Source organism: Oryza sativa, chromosome 11, assembly GCF_034140825.1.
Source record: "Oryza sativa Japonica Group chromosome 11, ASM3414082v1".
NCBI lineage: Eukaryota > Viridiplantae > Streptophyta > Magnoliopsida > Poales > Poaceae > Oryza > Oryza sativa.
This window is the reverse complement of record NC_089045.1, coordinates 2,852,202-2,871,917: the sequence shown is the minus strand read 5'-3', so window position 1 is coordinate 2,871,917 and position 19,716 is coordinate 2,852,202. Positions and strand designations below refer to the sequence as shown.

Genomic DNA, 19,716 nt, shown 5'->3' with positions numbered 1-19,716 from the left:
TTAAACATGATTTGGCTACTATCAATGATGTAGCATTTTCAACCTATAATATGGTTTTGGGGAGCCATGTGGGATGCATGCCATTATCACACTGTGGACATTTCATCAGTAATCTAATAAATGTAGACTGTTGTAATAGTTTGACTAAGGCCCCACCATTTTTTTGTATAACATTGCAGGAATATCACAAAAATTCATAGGAATATGAAAGAATCAATTCATTCATTTCATGCAAGAGTTGGAAATAATTCTTGTGTTCTAATCAGCTCTACACTTAACATTGAGGACAAACAATACTAGTTGATTACCTTATTTGATGAAGTGCTTAGCACTTGTGTGTGTGTGTATCAGAAATGTAAACGGTTTTTTTCCATTATCTGAAAATTTAGGGAGATGATCCCTTTCTAAGCACACTTTAGGCTTCCATTGACTTTTAAGAAAACATCCTTCTTAATTTTTTTATCCTTTCACATTTGAAGTATGAAACCTACAAAAAGTTATGTGAAATTCTCTCTGATGGAAGGGGGTTAGGGCTCTTGAGCTCATAGCAGTTGGAAGGGTAAAAAAAAAATTGGTAGATAAAAAGGAAGTAGCTTACACAGTTGATTGGCATGAGGGATCCATGTGCCCACAAGATGGGGGTGCTCTCACCTTTGTTCTACTCCCTCTACCGATTAAAGCCCTAATCATGGTTGGCAAGAAAGGCAGCAGGATGAGGAGGGCATAGTTGGTACCAACTACATTCTCAAGTCTCATTTCCTTTCTACCTCCTATCCTTTCCCTTTTTCATACCTGGTTTGTCTGTAGGATAGCTGGCTATGTTTGAGATAGCTGAAATTGATGGATTGATGGATCTGTAGTAGCTATTTGAGAATATAAGTGAATGGATTAACTAATACAGATTTGAAAAGCCGCTTTAGAAAAGTATTTCAAGATAATTTTATATTGAAAATTTATATATATGAAACAAAGTTGAAAAGTTGCTTTAGAAAAGTATTTCAAGAAAAAAGTATATAGAAAAATTTTATATGAAACACTCTGTTTAGAAATTTAAAAAGCGTGCGAACAAAATCTTCAGTTTCGGATGGAGGATTCAAACTTAATAACATACTTAGATAAGCACGGTTAATTTTACAGGGTTTTCACAGAAATTTTACATAGAACAATTAAAGTTCTACTCAAATATTTCCTCCTGGATTCCAAACTGGTCATAAATCCCCATGTTGGTGTCCGGACAAATTTGGCGGCCTCGGTGAAAAGGGGCAACGTTAGCCCATGGGTGTGAAAAGCTAGCAACAGCGCTTGAAGAAGTGAACACAGGAGAGGAGGATAAACACAACGTCCCATCCCATCATCATCTTCTTCACCCCATTGGCCGGTGGAACTACTTATTGTTACTACCACTGCACCTCCTACAACATGTAGCGGCTGCCTCCTCTATCATGACCTGTCCTCCTCACCCCTCACTCACACAAACATTGTACCATCAAACATGCAACTCCACTGAACAAAAACTCTTCAGACATGTACGTAGTAGAGAGACGGAACATTGGTGTCAAAATTGATGAGCAGAGGAAAGAATTGAAGAAGATACCAACAATGCCAGTTCACTCATTGCTGCAAATGAAAGAGGAAAAAAAATGTGGGCTACTAACCCTCTGGGCCACAATAGACATTAGCATCCTTACTCAAAAGTGCATTAGTGCTAAGCTAGTGCTACACAGTAATGTGATGGAATCAGAGAGAGCCCCACCAGCACACATAGGATAATAACACAGTATAGTACATGGATGAAATGCGTTGCACCACAACATCGCTGCATCACTGCAGAGCACAAGCTGCACACATGGTCCTCTTCCTCATGGCATAGAGCAGCAGCAGCCAGCAGGCAGGCACTGCAACGAATCGCCTCGCATCAACACATCAACACGACGACCCTTGCAGTGCTAGTGTGCTACTGCTAGTGTGCTTACACTACTGCTACTACTACTAGCTGTAGCTGCTGAGGCTGGCAATGGCAGATTGGCAGTGCAGGAAGGGCAAAGGAAGGCCCACACACACATAGACCTGCCATTGCAATTGCCATTGCCATTGCAATGCCAGTGTGGCCCCACCCAACACATGTGCTACGGAGTACTAGTACTGATTGCTGGACAAAGAAGACATGGCATAGCATTGGCCTCTCCCTATACTTCTCTACAAGACAACAGCTACTCCACAACTTCTCTACAAGAGTATACAAGTAGCATGTACAAGTACAACAGTGTGCTTGCTGTATGTATTGTAGACCAGACAAACATACATGCATACCAAGCTCTCTTGCCTGTCATGGATCATCGATGATGGTACTCATACATACAAGTACTCCCTCCGTCCAAAAAAAAAAGGCAAACCCTGAGTTTCCGTGTCCAACTTTGACTGTCCGTCTTATATAAAATTTTTTTATAATTCATATTTTCATTGTTGTTAGATGATAAAACATGATTAATATTTTATGTGTGACTTATCTTTTCAATTTTTTTCATAATTTTTTCAAATAAAACGGACAGTCAAACGTTGATTACGGAAATCAAGGTTTGTCTTTCTTTGGAACGGAGGGAGTAGTAGATAGATGGAAAGAAAGAAAGGTAAGGTAGAGCCTAGAAAAGCAGCAGCAGCCAGGAGCAGTAGTTCATGAGTGCGACAGTGCCACCACCATTGTGGTGCACGCATGCAAGGAGCAAGCGCACGCACAGGCACAGGCACAGCACTGCCATGGATTGGATGGACTTATCTTGTGCATGCAAGCACAAAGGACATGGCGTGGACTTCTAATACCAAACAGCAACAACCATCAGCCAACTTTGGTATGGTATGGAATGGATTAGTAACTAGCTGTGACAGAGATATGCGCATGCAGGGTTTGATCAATGCCGGTGACACTACTCAAACTCTGAAATCTGAACAACTCTGCTTTAATATGAATATGAAGGCCAGTGAAAATGGCACTTCTATCTAACACATGTAGTTTGTAGTAGTACTGTAGTAGTAGTTTGCAATAATAATGAACAAGATTGCCTTCGGCATATGGTAGACAAAAAGAAAAACGAAAACTAGTGTTACAAACAAATTACAGAGCTATCTATGTGCTGAGAGAAATACTACTACTAATTGTATATATGGAGTATCTTACCAGCCGTATACTGGGTTCTGTACCTGAGGCGGCAAGAGGTGGAGGTCCAAGCTATGTTGCTTGTTGTAATTGAGGGTGCCGGGTATTGCTCCGGTTGACAGTCTGAGGAGCTCATTGCCAGTGAAGCAGTAGTGGGCGAAGGCCAGCCCACCATCTACCATGTCTGACATGTTCGGCAACGAGGCTGATTTTTCCATCTTATTGTCTCCACTTTTACCACATCCACTGGTGCTGGTGGTGCAGTCCCTGTTGCTGCTGCTCAAGACCTTGTCCAGCTCGGAGTGCTCCATGAATCTCTGTGTTGCGGCCTCCCAGGATAAGTTGTATCTCTGCTCAGGTGTGAGGGGTTGTGGATCGCGTGCCATTGCTTCCTTCACTTTCGCGACAAAGTCCTCCGATGTTTTATATGTCAAACAGTTCGGGAATGACCTGAAAAAATCATTCGATGGGTGGTCTGCGCAGACAACAAACTTACCCATTGCTAATGCCTCAGCGGTCGCAGTGCAAAGGACATCACTAATGCTTGGATTTATAAAAACCTTGTACCTGAAAGAAAAAAAAAACAGGAAAAACATTCAAATTAACTATATCTAAAGATGTAGGAAGATGTCAGGCAGTGAGAGGCTCTGTCTTTTACCCATGAAGAGAATCATCCGCATGATCCCGGCCTTTATGAAAGTTAAGGTTTAGGTTCAACTTCATAGCCGCTGATTGCACCTCATGTGAATCTTCACCATTTCCATAGATGTCCAACTTGATGCCTTCCAAATCACTCTTGTGTTTGGCATACAAATCTATCAATTCTCTGTAACCTTTGGCCCAGACCATCTTCCCTAGAAAATAAGCTCCTTTGGAGAAAGAATGCTGGCCAGATTCCCTCTCTGCTGCAATTCTCTCTCCAACCTCAAGAAACTTGGGATTGACACCATGTACATTGCAGATCATGGACTTGGGGAGATCTTGTGTAGCTCCTGACAGTCGCAAAACCTACGTTGTACCAACCATCAGCTCAGTAAGGAAAATCAACTAAATTACATAATTTTTGAATACTTATGCGTTAGCTACATGATAGAAACTTCACACTGTCACACTTGAACATTGCAGACCCTACTTAATTGAGTACCTTATGGCAATATGCTCTGGCAACCAAATTGTTGATGTGCTTCACAAAAAAGGCTTGAATAACACCATTCTTCTCCCTTTTAATGTACTCCAAATAATTTGTATGCACAACACCAACAACATGATTAAATTTATCAGTCCAACGTTTCCCATGATGGTACCAGTTCAGGTGCTCAGGCTCTTCCAAAATAGCAATGTCAGCTTCCTTTGATGGTATAAATTGTGAAGTGTCCCCCGCAGGAATTATGCTTCTCCGTTCTTTTTGAAACTATACTTTGCAAACAATTGATATTAGACAAGTAATGAACACAATGTTGCAAGGTTATTCACTTGTTATGAAAAGAGAACCCTTACCTTTCCAGGATAGAATGATATTTTGAAGTCTGTCTTGAAACCAACCCTTTCTTCCAGCCAACTCCTCATATAAGCTTCTTGTTCTTGTGGAGAACTAAATGTCATGCTATTGGGATACACAAGTTCTTGATCAGACTTGCAAAGCCAAGGCACCACCAAGGTTACATCTTGCTTGGAAGACTTAGCCAAGTAAGCAGCTCGAAATAAAGGATTTACAGCTGTTCCAGTCATCCAGGGAAGACTGGCAGTGGTGACTATCGCAACATGCCTCTTGTCAGCTGTTTCATATTTATGCCCATCATTCCAAAATCCACCTTCATAATTGTGTCCTGTACTTTGCACGACACTAGCTATTCTTAGGTCAAGTTCATCACCAGCATTGTCATTGCTGAATGCGGATGGTTCACTTGCTGGAAATGAATTATATGCAAGGTGGTCCTTGCGTTTGCTGCACAGAGATTCCACCAGCTTATCGCACACGTCTATAGCATATGACAAAGAAAAATCAGCTCAACATAGTCTCAAACTTCAAAATATAAAATCTCTGAAGATCTAGAATGCAATAAAAAAATAAAGTCAAACTTCATACCTCTTTTTATACCAAGTTGGTCAAACAATGGCCCAGATTGCTTTAGGAAATATGCCAGGAGTTCACCTAAATCTAGCGGTGGAACTTCCTACATTACAACAGTACTGATTAAAGCAATGAATAAATCACGCAGTGTTATCAACATATCAATGCTGTTGAAACCATGTTCTGAAGATCACAAGGTGGCATGGTTAAATTTTTTTATAAAAAATTTGATGGTCAAGTTTATTTAGACAAAAGATTTAATGAGGTAACATGATACAAATATATCTGAACAGTGATATACAAAACAACAGTTCTATGGTCTTCGTTCTGGAAACAAACAGAACTCTACACATCCAAAATTAGTAGTACATACACAGCAGAAATGAACTGAAGGCAACATTTTGCAGAATTAATTCCTTCATATTAAAAAAACCCTTGCTAGTCTGTACTACAACTTTACAAGGCATTCATACTGGGAGAAGTAAATTCCTTGACAATGACAAACAAACACTAGTATGTGTATAAAATGGTCATTCTTGAATGCATATTGCAAGAGGATATGAAACAAGATTACTACCTCAGATGCTTCAGGTACAAAGCTCATTGATTTCTGCAATAAAGAACAGAATGGTACATCAATATAGTGAGATCATACATGTGTTCTATTCAAGGTAGAGTCTCTCTACCTTTTGCGTCAAAAAAAAAACATGTGTTCTATTCGTAGGTTACTAGAGCAGGCTGTAGCGTGTAAAGAATAAGCCTAATTAAGATCTGTGCATTTACAAGCAAGCAATCAGAAACAATATTTGATAACTACAAGTTTATTTTTCAATTGCTGATACATCTAAGTAAAATTTGAAATTCTTCACTCACATCACAGATTCACAGTAAACAAGAAGTTACAAATATAGCTTCAGATATTCTATTTTCCATAGCAAAACCTCCCACTACTCTGCATATATGCCTTGGGGGCCATTGCTACTGTGTTCAACATGGTCTTTTTTTCACCCCATGTACTCCCTTTTGAATCAATACAATTCATTCATGTGGGCTTTGCACTCTTTGTTAAGTCTAAAGGCAACCATAAATCCAAACATGGAAAACGAGAGTTGGTTAGATTTTCAGGTACCATTAACTCATTACAGAGTGTAGCATCAGTTTAACATTTGAGCCTCCAGTTCCAATCGGTACTAATTTTTCACTAGCCCATTTTGTAGAAAATTTTCAATTTGAATTAATCAACCTCTGAAAAGCTAAAAATCACAAGGCATGGAATATGCCTAAGACTTGCCTAGCACCCTTATCGCTTAATTTCTTCCAGAGTTTTGATCTTTATAAGATATGATGGGAAAATATTGACTATTGAGGAATCACTACCGAGATCAATTTGAGCATCATGTTGATATGATGGGCAGATATTGGGGAATAGCTACCGAGATCAATTTGAACATCATGTTGAGGTTGTATACTCCAGTTTTCAACTACAAGTACAGCTATGAACCATAATAACTAATAGCTAAGCTACCCTAGAAGACCAATTTGATCCGTTTCATATTTCCCAAGCCTGTCACATATTAACCTGAGCATTTCAGTTGACCCCATTTCAACTTGATCACCCTGCAATATTTCTTTTTTGTCCCAGGCTGTACTATAAAATTCGATATGGAGCTCAAGAGAACCACAAAATTTCTCCAATACCAGGCTAATAAATCCCGGAATGAAACACACATCGAAAGTGAACCTAACCATATCAATTATTATTCCTTTCACCATCGTACTCAATTTAAGTTATTCCTGCTTCCAGGGGCAATCAGTAAGAGTTCGGTAAAGTCTCCAGGAAGTATGGAATCTCACCAAGCTGAGCTTGACCTTGTGGAGCATGTCGGTGGCCTGCCACTGCCGCCTCCGCTCCATCTCCCTGAGGCGCGCCTTGACCATCCGTATGGGCTCCCACTCCTCGGCCTCCTGGACCTCCTCCCACCCCCACCTCGCCCCCCTGCTCCCCCTCCCCACCACCCCCGTCCCGAACGCCTTCCCGATGGCCGACAGGTCCAGCCGCGTGGTCCCCGCCGACGACGAGTACGCGCGCCGGAGCCGCGCGAGCAGCTCCGGCTCCGGCACCGGCGCGGTCAGGAACGTCTCCAGCTCCCCCGCCCGCGCGCGGATCAGCCGCAGGTCCTCCCGGAGGCCGCGCGACAGGAACGACAGCGCCCCCTCCCCCGCCGCTCCCGCTCCCGCTCCCCCGCCTCCCGCCGCCGCGGCCGCCGGCCGCGTGTCGACGCCGTAGCTGGCCATGGGTACGAGGAGATCGCCGCTAGGGTTTTCGCCGGCGACGGCGAGGCGTGCGGGGAGGAGGAGGAGGCGGTGGTGGATGTGAAGGATTGGGAAGCGAAGCGAAGCCGCCGCGGCGGTGGAAGAAGAGAAGAGGAGATTTGGCGGGGCCCACGCGGAGAGGTGGGGTGGCTAATGCGCGGAATCAACGGCCAGGATCGACACTTTCCGGGGGGAAACGAAGGCGATGGACGATGATCCTGACAGACATGACATGGATTGATACCGGCCGTTGGTAGCAATGTCAGTCAAACACATGGCAAATCACATTTTTATTTGTAGTTTCTCCTTTTTCTTTTACAAAACTCAATATAAACGCAAAAACTCGCAACCTGCGCATACGTGAGCGTATGCACACACACTTTACCTTATGAACATATTGGAAAGACTATGCCGGTATATCTTGAGATTGAAGAAATTACCGTAAACAGCACATCACTATTAACGGGTATGTCGCTATCGTTTACTACTGAAATAATAATTAGCTATAAATACAAGTTACCGTGAAAGTATAGAACTTGAACTCAGTAGACTGGTCCAACTACAAGGTAATCACATTTCTCATCATGCACTAACTTTACATCAGGGGAAAAAAGAGAGACCAAGTTACAACTGAAAGAAATTAATCAGTCTGTATATAACGCGAAATAGTGATCCAGAGAAGAAAAAACTGGCTGAAATTTGAAGACCTCCAGGCCAAACAAACAAACTGAATTCAAGTGTGGTTAGCAGAACACAAGACATATCCATTAGCAGCAAAAGACAGACACGAGAAACACACTTGCTGGAAGTACTCATTCAGATTAGCACGAATGACAAAACAAGACTGCAAGCAACACTAACATACTTCTGCACGGCAACTTCAGTTTGGAATCATGCAGACTTTCACTCCAGATCCATCACAACATCGAAAGCAACGGCTGTGTTTGTTCTTGGCAAACAACCGTTGAGGAAACGCCACTCACTGTGACACGGGGGATCTGAATCTGGTACATTCTCGAGAGAAACTGTACCTGTAACCTGTGGAAGGAAAAATGCGCGGTGCAAATTTTTCGGCAGAAAGCGCCATTGCAGTCAAGTTCATCTTCAGTATATTTCCTGGGCAGGAAGCTGCTTTGCAGTGCAGGGTTTCTTGGCCGCCAACCATGTGTTGCTGATGTTTCTCTAGTCATCTACAAGTGTCAGCATCAGCAATTCAGCATAGCAATGTCTGGCACAGGAAAGAGTTGCTCTGGCAGCCGTGAAAATTATGGCTCTTTTTCTTCATCAATTCATCAAGACTCAAGAAAAGGTTAAGATGGAGATGGCACTCCTGTATTTGTCTTACCTCTTTTTCCTGCCAGTTTGCACAATCAGGTTGCCAGCATCAGTCTATCAGAGTCTTGAACTCGTAGGCCCAACTCTTTATTCTTTTACAGCCATATCCAAGTTATCTGAAGGATCCCAAGAGCTCCAATCAAATGCCAGACAAGTTATTCACACCAACTCGAGATAAAACAAATTCACAAGTTCACAACTGATAATTCATTCATGGTATTTTTTTGCGAACGCATAATTCACTCATGGTAGCCCCTCACAAGGCTGTAGGCACAGGAGATTGCAAGCTCCAATTAACTAACTACCCATTGCATAGCAGCAGGTACAATCCCATAACGTGAGATTTGCCAGAACAATGGAGATTCATAACTTGATTCTGAATAAATTTCAGCAAAGCGACATCATACTTGACAAAGTCCTAATAGACTTTTCCTGCCTTGCTATCCAAGTTTGACAGTTTTGCAGAAATTTTGACAAACCTGCTCTTCAGCAATTACTCAAGTTTGACAGTTCAGTTTGTTAACTTGACAACTTACCAGCTACTGCTTTGTGTGCTGCACTGCTGGATCCATTAATCAATGTGAAAGAAGCCGACCAGGCACAATCTGAAAATGAGAAAACTGACTGGCATTTCAGTGTGGTAGATGTCAAAGTATGCAACCATACAAGGCCAGCAAGGAAATGACTGACACTCATTTGGTTCATACACTGTCATAATGTTGCCCCTGCTACACATGACAGTATGAAACTGACATAGCCTTCAATAGAATCCACATTTTCACCTGCTTGGCACTCACACAGTCCCTCTAAACTGCCAGAACAATGGTTACCACCTTTCCATCCATTTCTCTTCGCATCAAACAGTTCAGTGAGAGCATAGACATAAGTTGATCTCGAGGGTTCATCCATTCATGCAATGCCCACCACCCATCATGCAAAGCCCCTTCTGAATTTCATAAGGAATGATCTAATTCCCGGAAGAGCTGAAAATAAACTCCTCCATTAAAAAAGAAGCCTCAAACCACAATGATTGCACGGTTGCACCGTTGGGGCTTCTGCTGCATTGCATTGCAGAATTACAGAATAATGCACTTGAAGAACAAACATTTCCACCTTCCCATCAGTTTCCAATCAGCTTCAACTTTTCAGGATTTGTGAGCTTCAAGCAGCAAGTGCAAAAATCAGGCAATGCCATACCGGCGCATCAACCCGTGCACTCTCCCAGCCACATCGACGCGGCCGTGCACCCGGCACGCGGCGAGGAGCACGGCGCAGATCACCCTGTCCGGGCGCGCCCCCATCCGCGCCACCAGGCGCTCCGCCTCCTCGACCTCGCCGGCGCGCCCCAGCATCTCCACCATGCACGTGTAGTGCTGCAGAGCCGGCCTCCTCCTCACCGTCGCGAACACCCTCCTCCCTTCGTCCACCATCCCGGCCCTCGCGCACGCGGCGAGAACCGCGGTCACCGCCTTGTCGTCCATCTCCTCCTCCGCAAGGCCGGCGAAGAGGTCGAGGACCTCCCGGCACCGGCCGTGAGCGGACATCGCGCTGGCCAGCGCCGTGCGCGCGGAGAGCGTCCGGTCCCGCGGGGGCAATTCGTCGAACAGATTGCGCGCGGAGGCGAGGTCGCCGCATGCGGAGTAGGCGTGGATGAGGGACGGGGCCAGGACGGCGCCTCGGCGGAGCGCCGCCGCGTGGAGGGACGCCACGAGGGGGAGAGACGGCAGGGAGGCGGCGCGGCGGAGAAGGACGGCGTAGTGCCGACGCATTGCCGGCTCTGCTTGCGTAAAGGCTTTCAATAGTCAATAGCAATACGGTGAGCTTTTCTCGCGCGTCATTGCCTCCGGAGAAACTCGAGTCCGCCGCCGCCGCCGCCGCCGCTCCGTCCGGCTGCCTACTCCTCCGCCTCCGGTGTCCTCGCCGGACACGAGAAGGAGGGGCTCGTCTCTCGTATTCTCGTCAGTCTGCACTCTGCAGTAAGATTTTAGTATTAGGGATTTACTCATTGGTCTAGGGTTTTTCTTTTCTTTCCGTGGTGCAGATTTGGTTGGTGCGTTTTGTTTTTTAAAACTCTTTTTACAAATTGGCCCTTTATGAAAACTTATTTCGAACTAGATCGTAAAAAAAACTTCATCCAAAAATAAACCACGGGTTCAACGCCATGGCAGATGGCGTTAAGGTTAGCCTTAGCGCTGACCCCTACCGAGCGTGGCGGCCGAGCAGATCTCCTGTCGACGTGGCAGGGGTTTTATCGGTGAGGTCACTAAGCTCAGCGCCAGACGCATTGGTGCTAACCTAGTGCCATATAGGTCGCTTCTGAGCTGCCCCGGCTCGACCCCCCCCCCCCCCCCCGCCCAGCTAGTGTTCATCCACTCACGCGTCGTCATCTTTCCTTCCCTCCGAAAATCTCCTAAAATCTCTCTCAAATCGTTTGCAGAACACTCCCCCCCCCCCTTCCCCACATTAGTATCTTGGCTGAAATATAGTTTCACTACTTTACAAGGAAGAAAACTGTACAAATAGAGAAAATGTTGGTAAATACTAAGTATATATGATACAATTAAATAAAAAAGTGTATATGACACAAACATGATATTACCAGGTGAATAACACACATCACTTTCTTAAAACATGATTTCTTTCCCATCACACATTATTGTATTGTTCGTGTTCAATTTCTTGGGCATACATGACTGGAATTATCTGAAAAGAGGTTGGGGATCGAATTGTCTAAAATCATATATACAAGGTATACAGAAATCAATTGATACATAAAAAAAATAATAAATTCATTTGCATTCAACAAATAATAGAAGCATTTAATTTCTTATCTATCCATACACACAATAAACAATGCACCTAAATGGAAAAACATCGATCGTCTGGAACTATCTATCTTGATGTTTGGATTAGGAACAAAATTTCAGTTACTATCACATCAGATGTTTGGACACTAATTAGAAGTATTAAACGTAGACCAATAATAAAACTAAGGCAAAATTGGTTATATAGCATCGAAAGTTCACGTTTTTGGTTTTATAGCACCGAAAGTTACCGGTTCACTTTAATAGCACCCAAAGTTCACCATGTTCTCATTTTTAACACTTCCGTCAATCTCGATCGTTTTCCGTCCGTCTTGATCCAGCCACACACACGATATGACGTTTGTACCCCTCACAAGTACAAGTATAATGCATGTCAATGAGGGGTAGAAATGTCATATCATGTGTGTGGCTGGATCAATAACGATCAAGACGGATGGAAAAATTGACGGAAGTGCTAAAAATGGGAACAGCGTGAACTTTGGATGCTATTAAAGTGAACCGGTAACTTTTGATGCTATAAAACCAAAAACGTGAACTTTCGATGCTCTATAACCAATTTTGCCTAAAACTAATTACATAAATGAGAGCTAATTCGCGAGACAATTTTTTTAAGCCTAATCCATAATTACCATATGTTTACTGTAGCATCACATAGGCTGATCATGGATTAATTAGGCTAAATAGATTGGTCTCTCGAATTAGTCCATGGTGGTTTCGTCATTAGTCTACATTTAATACTTCTAAATAGTGTCCAAACATTCAATGTGACAAGGACTAAAACTTTAGGTCCTGATCCAAACAGCCCATGAAACATCCTCTTCCCATGGTTATATTAGACAATTCACCTCCTCCTTTTAGTGTTGCTATTTTCATTTTTCTCGATTTTTGTAACTTCTCATAGTCTCTTCCCCTTTGCCCCAACCCAAGCAATCGACCCCCACACAAACACCTGCTTCTCACATTGAACCCCTCATCCCAGCGCATCCCTTGCATCAAAATCTTTGCATCCACCATTATCAATGAGTCCCATCTAGAGCCTTGAGATGGCTGTTGGAATTTTATGCATAATCAATGATACTAGGTCTTTTTGATATATACCTTCATTTCTTTTTACGTTAGCACTACTCGAAATCATTTTAGCTGTGGGACAAAACTGCAAATGGCATAGTGGAAATAGTTTCATGAGGTCTACAAATGATATTCTTTAGTATAGGACAATAAACAAAAACCAATTACCCATACATATCAGCCGATCTGATCAAAATTGAGCAAAGTTTGTGCTAGACGAGGCAGTCCAAATTCATGTATATAATATATATATATATATATATATATATATATATATATATATATATATATATATATATATATATATATATATATATATATATATATACTGGGACCGTCGGATCGCCTCGGATGGCGTGCATCCAATCCAAAAATTCTCAGATGCGAAACATGGATTGATCATAGCGCGCGCCCGTCCTGAGCCCCATCATCCTTCGCGTCCGCGCGATGAAGTAATCCCGGGGCTTGATCACGCCGGGGAGGTGGCCGATCACCGTCATGAACGGCAGCTCGGCGAGCGCGTCGCGGCGGCCGAGCGTGACGGTGATGGCCGCCTTGGACGCCTTGTACCGGTGCAGCTTCCGCTCCTTGCTGCTGCCGCCGCCGTCGCCGCCGCCGGCCTTCACCAGCAGCCGCAGGTTGCGCGACACCACCATGGCGTGCCGCTGCGCCAGGTACCCCTGCTTCGCCTCCGGCACGTCCGTGATGTCGCCGATGGCGAACACGTTCCTCAGCCCGCCCACCCGCAGGTGCTCGTCCACCGCCACCTTCCCGTCCCCGCCGACGTGCTCGCCGAGGAACGACTCCCGCAGCCACCCGGACGCCACGGGGCGACCCGTGCACACGAAGTGGCAGTCGGCGGCGACCGTCTCGCCGGCGGACGTCGTGAACACCTTGTCGTCCGTGTTGGCGCCGGCGGCGGCGGCTGCGAGGTCGACGGTCTGGTCGAGCAGGACGGTGACGTTCTTGGAGCGGAGCCACTCGAGGGCCTTGGCGGACGCCTTCTCGCCCATCACCATGAGCAGGCGAGGCCCGCCGTGGACGAGGGTGACGCGCTTCTCGGGGCTCGCCATGACGATCTCCGCCGCGAGCTCCACGCCGATGGGCCCGCCGCCGACGACAAGGACGGACCCCGCCGATGCGATCCGCGCCTTGTCGTGCTCGAACATCTGCAGCCGGTCCTCCCGCTTCTGGGGGCGGCTGCACTCGCGGCCCGTGGCGACGACGAGGAAGTCGTAGCCGACGGCGCCGCCGGCGGAGGTGAGCACCACGGAGTCGTCCACGCCGACCGCCGCCGCCGTCACCACCTTCGCCTGCGTCAGGTACTCCGAGTGCGGGATCACCGTGCGCGCCACCGCCGCCGGATCCATCTTCGCGCGCAGGTTCGCCCACGGGATCTCGAAGTACTCCTTCCTGCATTGCTCCGCCATTGATGATCGTTGCAGCTAGCCTAGCCACCCTGCACCTTCTTGAATGAAAGGAGAAGAAGAAGAAAGAAAATGGCGGGCGGCCACGTACGGGTCGATGAGCACGACGTCGGCGTGGTTCTGGAGCGTCTTGGCGAGGAGGGCGCCGGCGATGCCGCCGCCGACGATGACCACGCGGTCGCCGTCGCACCGCAACATGGCGATCGAGCTGCCGGATCAATTCTGAAAATTAATTTATCGATGGATAGACGGGGTCGTCTTATTGTTTTTGGGCATTTCCATTGGGGGGGGGGGCGCTGTATTGTCTCTCCGGTGCCTGGCATGTGAGGGGATGGACCCACCTGTCAATCACCCTACTGGAAATAGGGATTACTAATTTTTGCCCTCCAGAAACTAAATAGCATCTCTCCCTTATCTTTATCCCAAGAAAAATCTTAATGTATTCAGAAAAAGAAAAATCTTAAATCTGGTGAACAAATAATTTTCTGAAATTAGGCAGAATCTGTAAGTATTGAGTTCCCTTGTATTATGTATAAGTTATAAAACTCTCCAATAGCCAGATCTTAATGCAGTGAACCGTGAACGTAATTGGGCTAGAATGTGACTGCGGCTTAATTAGGAAAAAAAATCTTAATGTCTTCAGAAAAAGAAAAATCTTAAATCTGGTGAACACATAATTTTCTGAAATTAGGCAGAACCTGTAAAGTATTGAGTTCCCTTGTATTATGTATAAGTTGTAAAACTCTCCAATAGCCAGATCTTAATGCGGTGAACCGTGAATGTAATTGGGCCAGAATGTGACTGCGGCTTAATTAGGAAAAAAAAGTACATATGAAGTCTCTCATCTTATCGCCGAATTACATAATCGTCATTCAACGAAAAAAACAAATATATGTCATCCCTCAACTTATAAAACAATATCACTTTGGGTCCTTAAGTAGTATTGACCCCGGTTTTATTCAATGTGACGACTGAGTTAGCGTGGGACCCATATGGGTCTCACATGTTAGCACCTCAATCCTCATCTTTCATTTTTATCCTCTCTCCATCTCAATATAAGCCTCCATGGCGGCCGGCGATGGGTAGGGGGAACCGGAGAAGGGTTGTGGCCGACGGGAGAGCCGAGGCAAGGGAGCATGGGGGAGAGCAAGTGGGGGGGCATGGGGAGGGACGAGCCGCTTAGCGGTGACCTTATCAGTGAACTCCGCCTCTCCTCGTCGCTTCCATCGAGGGATCTATTCGGGCCAGACCGCTGTCACCTCTTCACCGCAGGACTCCTCTCCCGCCTCGTCCTGCCTAGCCTCCTCCACACACGACAGATGGGAGGCAAGAGAGGTGGGAGGATGGCACGATCGACAAGCTCGAGGCGGGGCACAGGGACGCAGGGAGCGCAGGCGGACGGCGCAACTGACGAGGTTGAGGTGGGGCGCGAGGAGGTAGCTGGCGAGGTACCAGGGCTATGATTAGCTTTGTCACTGCGCCCAATCGCCCTGGCCTATTGCTCTCAACCACCGATTCCGTCCCCGTCCACCATGGATCGCACCAGCAGCAGCCGGTGTGCCCAGCTTGGCGGGGAGGGGGTCCTTGATGGCAACCGGCTTCACCCCGAGCTCGCCACTGTCGACTTTCTGCCGACTTTCCACTGCCTACCTGCCGTTGCTGCCTTTCCGCTGATGAGCGGGCGAGCTCAAGCTCGGTGGCTAGCCGACGCTGCTGCCACGGAACTCCTCTCTGTCGGCGCCGCTACCGCCTATCTCCTCTTCACCACCCTTCTCCTTGCCGGCCGCCACCCGCCGCCCGCGCCGCCTTCTCACGTCAGTCGTGCATTGGAAAGAGATGAGGGAAGAGAGGGGAGATGGGGAAAGAGGAAGAATAAGTTGTTGTTTCACTGACATGTGGGGCCCATGTGAGTCACGCTGATTCAGCCGTCACGTCAGACAAAACTGGGGGTCAACCAAAGTCAAGCCAGAAGTGACCCAGTTTCGTAAGGTGAGGGATGTCATAAATCTGATTTTTTTTTCCGTTGAGAGGCGATTTTGTAATTCGGTGACATGATGAAAAGACCTTTTCCGCTTAATTACTTGTGCCCATCCTGGTTCGGCCGGAATTGGATCACAGATGAAAAGCATACCCATCATATCCGGGCCTGCTGGCTAGGACGACGTTATCAATGATGGGCCGAAGCCGGGTTTTCCGTTGAGTGGAAACTCTGGAAAAATTCAGATCCCTCTTCTGAATTTTCAGTATGAAAAAAAATTGTAATAAGGATCAGTGACTAGAAAACTGAATGATCGATTATTTCTTGTCCTCAAAATTGTAATTACTTATAATGGCAGTTGTTCCACCACAGATAATATGTGCATATAATTATCCTCAACGATTAAAAACATGAACCGTACAGATAATCTGAACACGTCAGCAAAACTCTGAAACAACTATTAATTACAAGCTAACAACTCAGTAATTGAGGCCGTATCACTTTTTGACAGCACGCGGAAAAATAACCTAAATACGCAGTTGGATTCTAAACATAGCCCAACCCATTTTTTTCACCAACAAAAATAAAACCCAAAAGTAAAAAAATGTGAAAAAAAAGGGAAACAACGTGTGAAAATTAATTAAAGCACTCACACACGTTCCCCACTATGCACACGCATGCATGCATGCAATTACCGTGTGCGTGCTTCGCCGTCGTCTCCCACACGTACGGACGCCGTGTGCTTCCACTATAAATTCGCCGTGCAACCGTGTGTTCTTGATCAGTTCTTCATCCAATCTCCTCTCGATCGATCCCCACTGCAACCTCTGCAGCAATGGCTATGGCGGGCTGCTACTGCGTGCGCGAGCACCAGCTTGAAGACGACGACGCCGTCGGCCACCGGCTCCTGCCGCCGGAGATCCTGGTGGAGATCGGCATTATTGCTGCTGCCGATCACACCGCCGCCGTCCACGCTCGCCGCGACGCCGTCGTCGAGGAGCTCGCCGCGCGCCTCGTCGGCATCCTCGGCCTCACGTCGCCGCCGTCCGCCGGCGCAGGCAGACTGGGAGAGAAACGTGCCGCGGCTGCGACGACGACGACGAGTAGTGGCGGCGCCACCCCGCCGTACGGCCGCTCACATGTGCGCCGCCGCGAGCAGCACCTCGCCGCCGGCGGCGGCGGCGGCGGCGTCATCGACGGAGGGATGGCGCGGTACCACGCGCCGGGGTTCGGGACGACACAGTGGCTGGCGCCGCCGGCGTGGTGCGGCGGCGGCGGCGGCGGCACCGGCGTGTTCTTGCCGCGTGGCGAGGTGTACCCGACGAGAACCTTGAACCCTCCCAGGAAACAGGTGCGAAACCGCCGCGTCTGCTGAGGAATTGAAGGAGGCTGCCAATGCCATGGAGACGTACGTTTAGAGAAATACACTCATGTTCATGTCCCAAATTAAATCATCACATAATAAATGTGTAATCATCCATTTGTAGACGAATATCACTTAAGAGCAGCATGTACAACGATCTTTATTAGTGGACCCTCTCTATTGCTATACGAGTAAATTTAGTGACATGCATGAAAGAAAGAGAGGGGAGGAAAAAAGACATGGTTGCTACGTACGCATGATAACAGCTCAGAATCAACTCTTAGCATCTATTAGAGAAAATTTTGTTACATGGGGGTGAAAGAAAGGAATGAAGAGTACGGAAAAAATATTTTGGTACATAAATAGTTAGATACCATATTGTTTTAATTGTTGTAATTAAATTGATAGTCTCTAAATTGTATAGATTTCATAATTGATTGTACCTTTGTACATGTCCGAATAGTAAAAATAATTCATGCTCTATCTCTATTTGTTTCTTTTCTAATTGTAGTACGTTATCAGCTATGTTTTATCTTCACAAAGTAAAATCTTGGTTCACATACTACTGTATTTGTGGACATCTTGGTTCACTTTGTGAAGACAAACTTTTCTAGTTGTAGTACGTGAACCAAGATGTCCACAAGAAAGAAATGCCTCATTCACATCACTATATTTTAGAAGCGGGCAACACCCCTACCACGGCAACACACACCCAACCACCAGCAAAAAAAATAAAATAAAATAAATAAATAAATAAATAAACACCAACTATAATAGGCAGTAAAAGAGATAAGTTTATCCAGCATTTCGAAATGAGCTAATGTTTGACAGCACGATACAATGTGTTTTAGGTCCAGTTTAGTTTGCTACTCTACAAAAATTTGTCGTAATTCCTAATATTTCATAAATATTAGCTCAATAATTTTAAGGAAAACAATATCAAATTGAATCCCTTGAAAAAAACTAGAGTCTGAACTCGAGATAATGCAAAGATAGTGAGAAAAAAAAATCGAATGCGTCTTGATTTGAATAAAGTTTGAAGAACTTGTTGTTCAAGGTTTAACTAAGAGTTGGTCCTGAAATGCCACCGTCAAGGAGCTCTGCTAATTGTGAACGATGACACACTGATGAGAGCGCAGGAGGGTGGAATGAGACTGTGGAGATTTATTCTCCAACCATTTGGTTGGCGATTGTGTGGGGGCAATTTTTTCATGGTAGCAAGTGGCGAGGGGAGACGCACCCAGGGCACCCATTCTCCGAAGAAGAGGAGCCACGAGCAAAGTTCCCTTCCACCATGATATAAATCGGACCTCTCCCGTATTCTACTTGGATCGAGTTCCAATTCAAGGCCTATGAGCTTATGGGTTGCACACTGTAGATTAACACCTATGTATGGGCTGTTGTGCGTAACTAAATAGGTTGTATACAACTGATGTTGGCTTGGATCTTGGTGTCCCATGGTTGGGCTATGGGGTTTCGCGCGCTCACCTAAATACACGAGGCACTATAGATGAAAAATGAAAACCTACCGGGTGTCTTGTGCATCCTGGTAGCCTAACATGGTGTGACAGCCCGACCCAATTTGGATTAGGCCCATATAGCCCATGTGAGCTGTGTGCGCATGTTTAGTACCACCTTGCTAGTTGAGCAAGGGTGGAACCGACTTATAAGACATCTTCCCTCCAAACATGCCACTCCTGGGTTAACCCTTTTACACAAAACGAGGACGAAAGCGTAAGTGGGGTAGTGCGTGTAAGTGGGCCCGCTTGTTGGATGGGTTGGCTACGCAGTTCTGGAGGGAGGGTTGTACAAGAGCCGAGCATGGCGCATGTGGCCTCTGTGTGAGGCCTAAGATGCCTTAGGAGGGGGTATGTTCCTAGACATTTGTCTGTGTGGCTGGGTTGGAGTTCTGGAGGGAGGGTTGTTCAAGAGCCGCAGGGTTGTACAAGAGCCGAGCATGGCGCATGTGGCCTCTGTGTGAGGCCTAAGATGCCTTAGGAGCTGTGTGGCTGGGTTGGAGTTCTGGAGGGAGGGTTGTACAAGAGCCACAGGGTTGTACAAGAGCCGAGCATGGCGCATGTGGCCTCTGTGTGAGGCCTAAGATGCCTTAGGAGGGGGTATGTTCCTGGACATTTGTCTGTGTGGCTGGGTTGGAGTTCTAGAGGGAGGGTTGTACAAAAGCCGC

General features: G+C 46.1%; 4 protein-coding genes across 4 annotated transcripts; 1 reads left to right on the top strand and 3 right to left on the bottom strand.

Annotated features, from left to right (window-relative positions):
- Positions 1–2,933: 2,933 nt before the first annotated feature.
- Positions 2,934–7,659, bottom strand: LOC4349835 (digalactosyldiacylglycerol synthase 1, chloroplastic). Its single transcript, XM_015761761.2, has 7 exons — positions 7,077–7,659; positions 5,800–5,832; positions 5,238–5,325; positions 4,649–5,130; positions 4,296–4,562; positions 3,810–4,159; positions 2,934–3,718 (listed from the first exon to the last, which is right to left on the bottom strand). The coding sequence occupies exons 1-7, from the start codon at positions 7,515–7,517 to the stop codon at positions 3,169–3,171; spliced, it is 2,211 nt and encodes a 736-aa protein (XP_015617247.1). The 5' UTR covers positions 7,518–7,659; the 3' UTR covers positions 2,934–3,168.
- Positions 7,660–8,085: 426 nt separating this feature from the next.
- On the bottom strand, positions 8,086–10,862 carry LOC4349834 (pentatricopeptide repeat-containing protein At5g15340, mitochondrial). Its single transcript, XM_066305468.1, has 2 exons — positions 8,881–10,862; positions 8,086–8,725 (listed from the first exon to the last, which is right to left on the bottom strand). The coding sequence occupies exon 1, from the start codon at positions 10,637–10,639 to the stop codon at positions 10,052–10,054; it is 588 nt and encodes a 195-aa protein (XP_066161565.1). The 5' UTR covers positions 10,640–10,862; the 3' UTR covers positions 8,086–8,725; positions 8,881–10,051.
- Positions 10,863–13,003: 2,141 nt separating this feature from the next.
- LOC4349833 (uncharacterized) lies at positions 13,004–14,514 on the bottom strand. Its single transcript, XM_015760624.3, has 2 exons — positions 14,282–14,514; positions 13,004–14,176 (listed from the first exon to the last, which is right to left on the bottom strand). Exons 1-2 carry the CDS (start codon positions 14,386–14,388, stop codon positions 13,141–13,143), a joined length of 1,143 nt encoding a protein of 380 aa, XP_015616110.1. The 5' UTR covers positions 14,389–14,514; the 3' UTR covers positions 13,004–13,140.
- A 2,437-nt stretch (positions 14,515–16,951) lies between these two features.
- LOC9270193 (uncharacterized) lies at positions 16,952–17,717 on the top strand. Its single transcript, XM_015761268.3, has one exon. It carries the CDS (start codon positions 17,004–17,006, stop codon positions 17,541–17,543), a length of 540 nt encoding a protein of 179 aa, XP_015616754.1. The 5' UTR covers positions 16,952–17,003; the 3' UTR covers positions 17,544–17,717.
- The last annotated feature ends 1,999 nt before the right edge of the window (positions 17,718–19,716 follow it).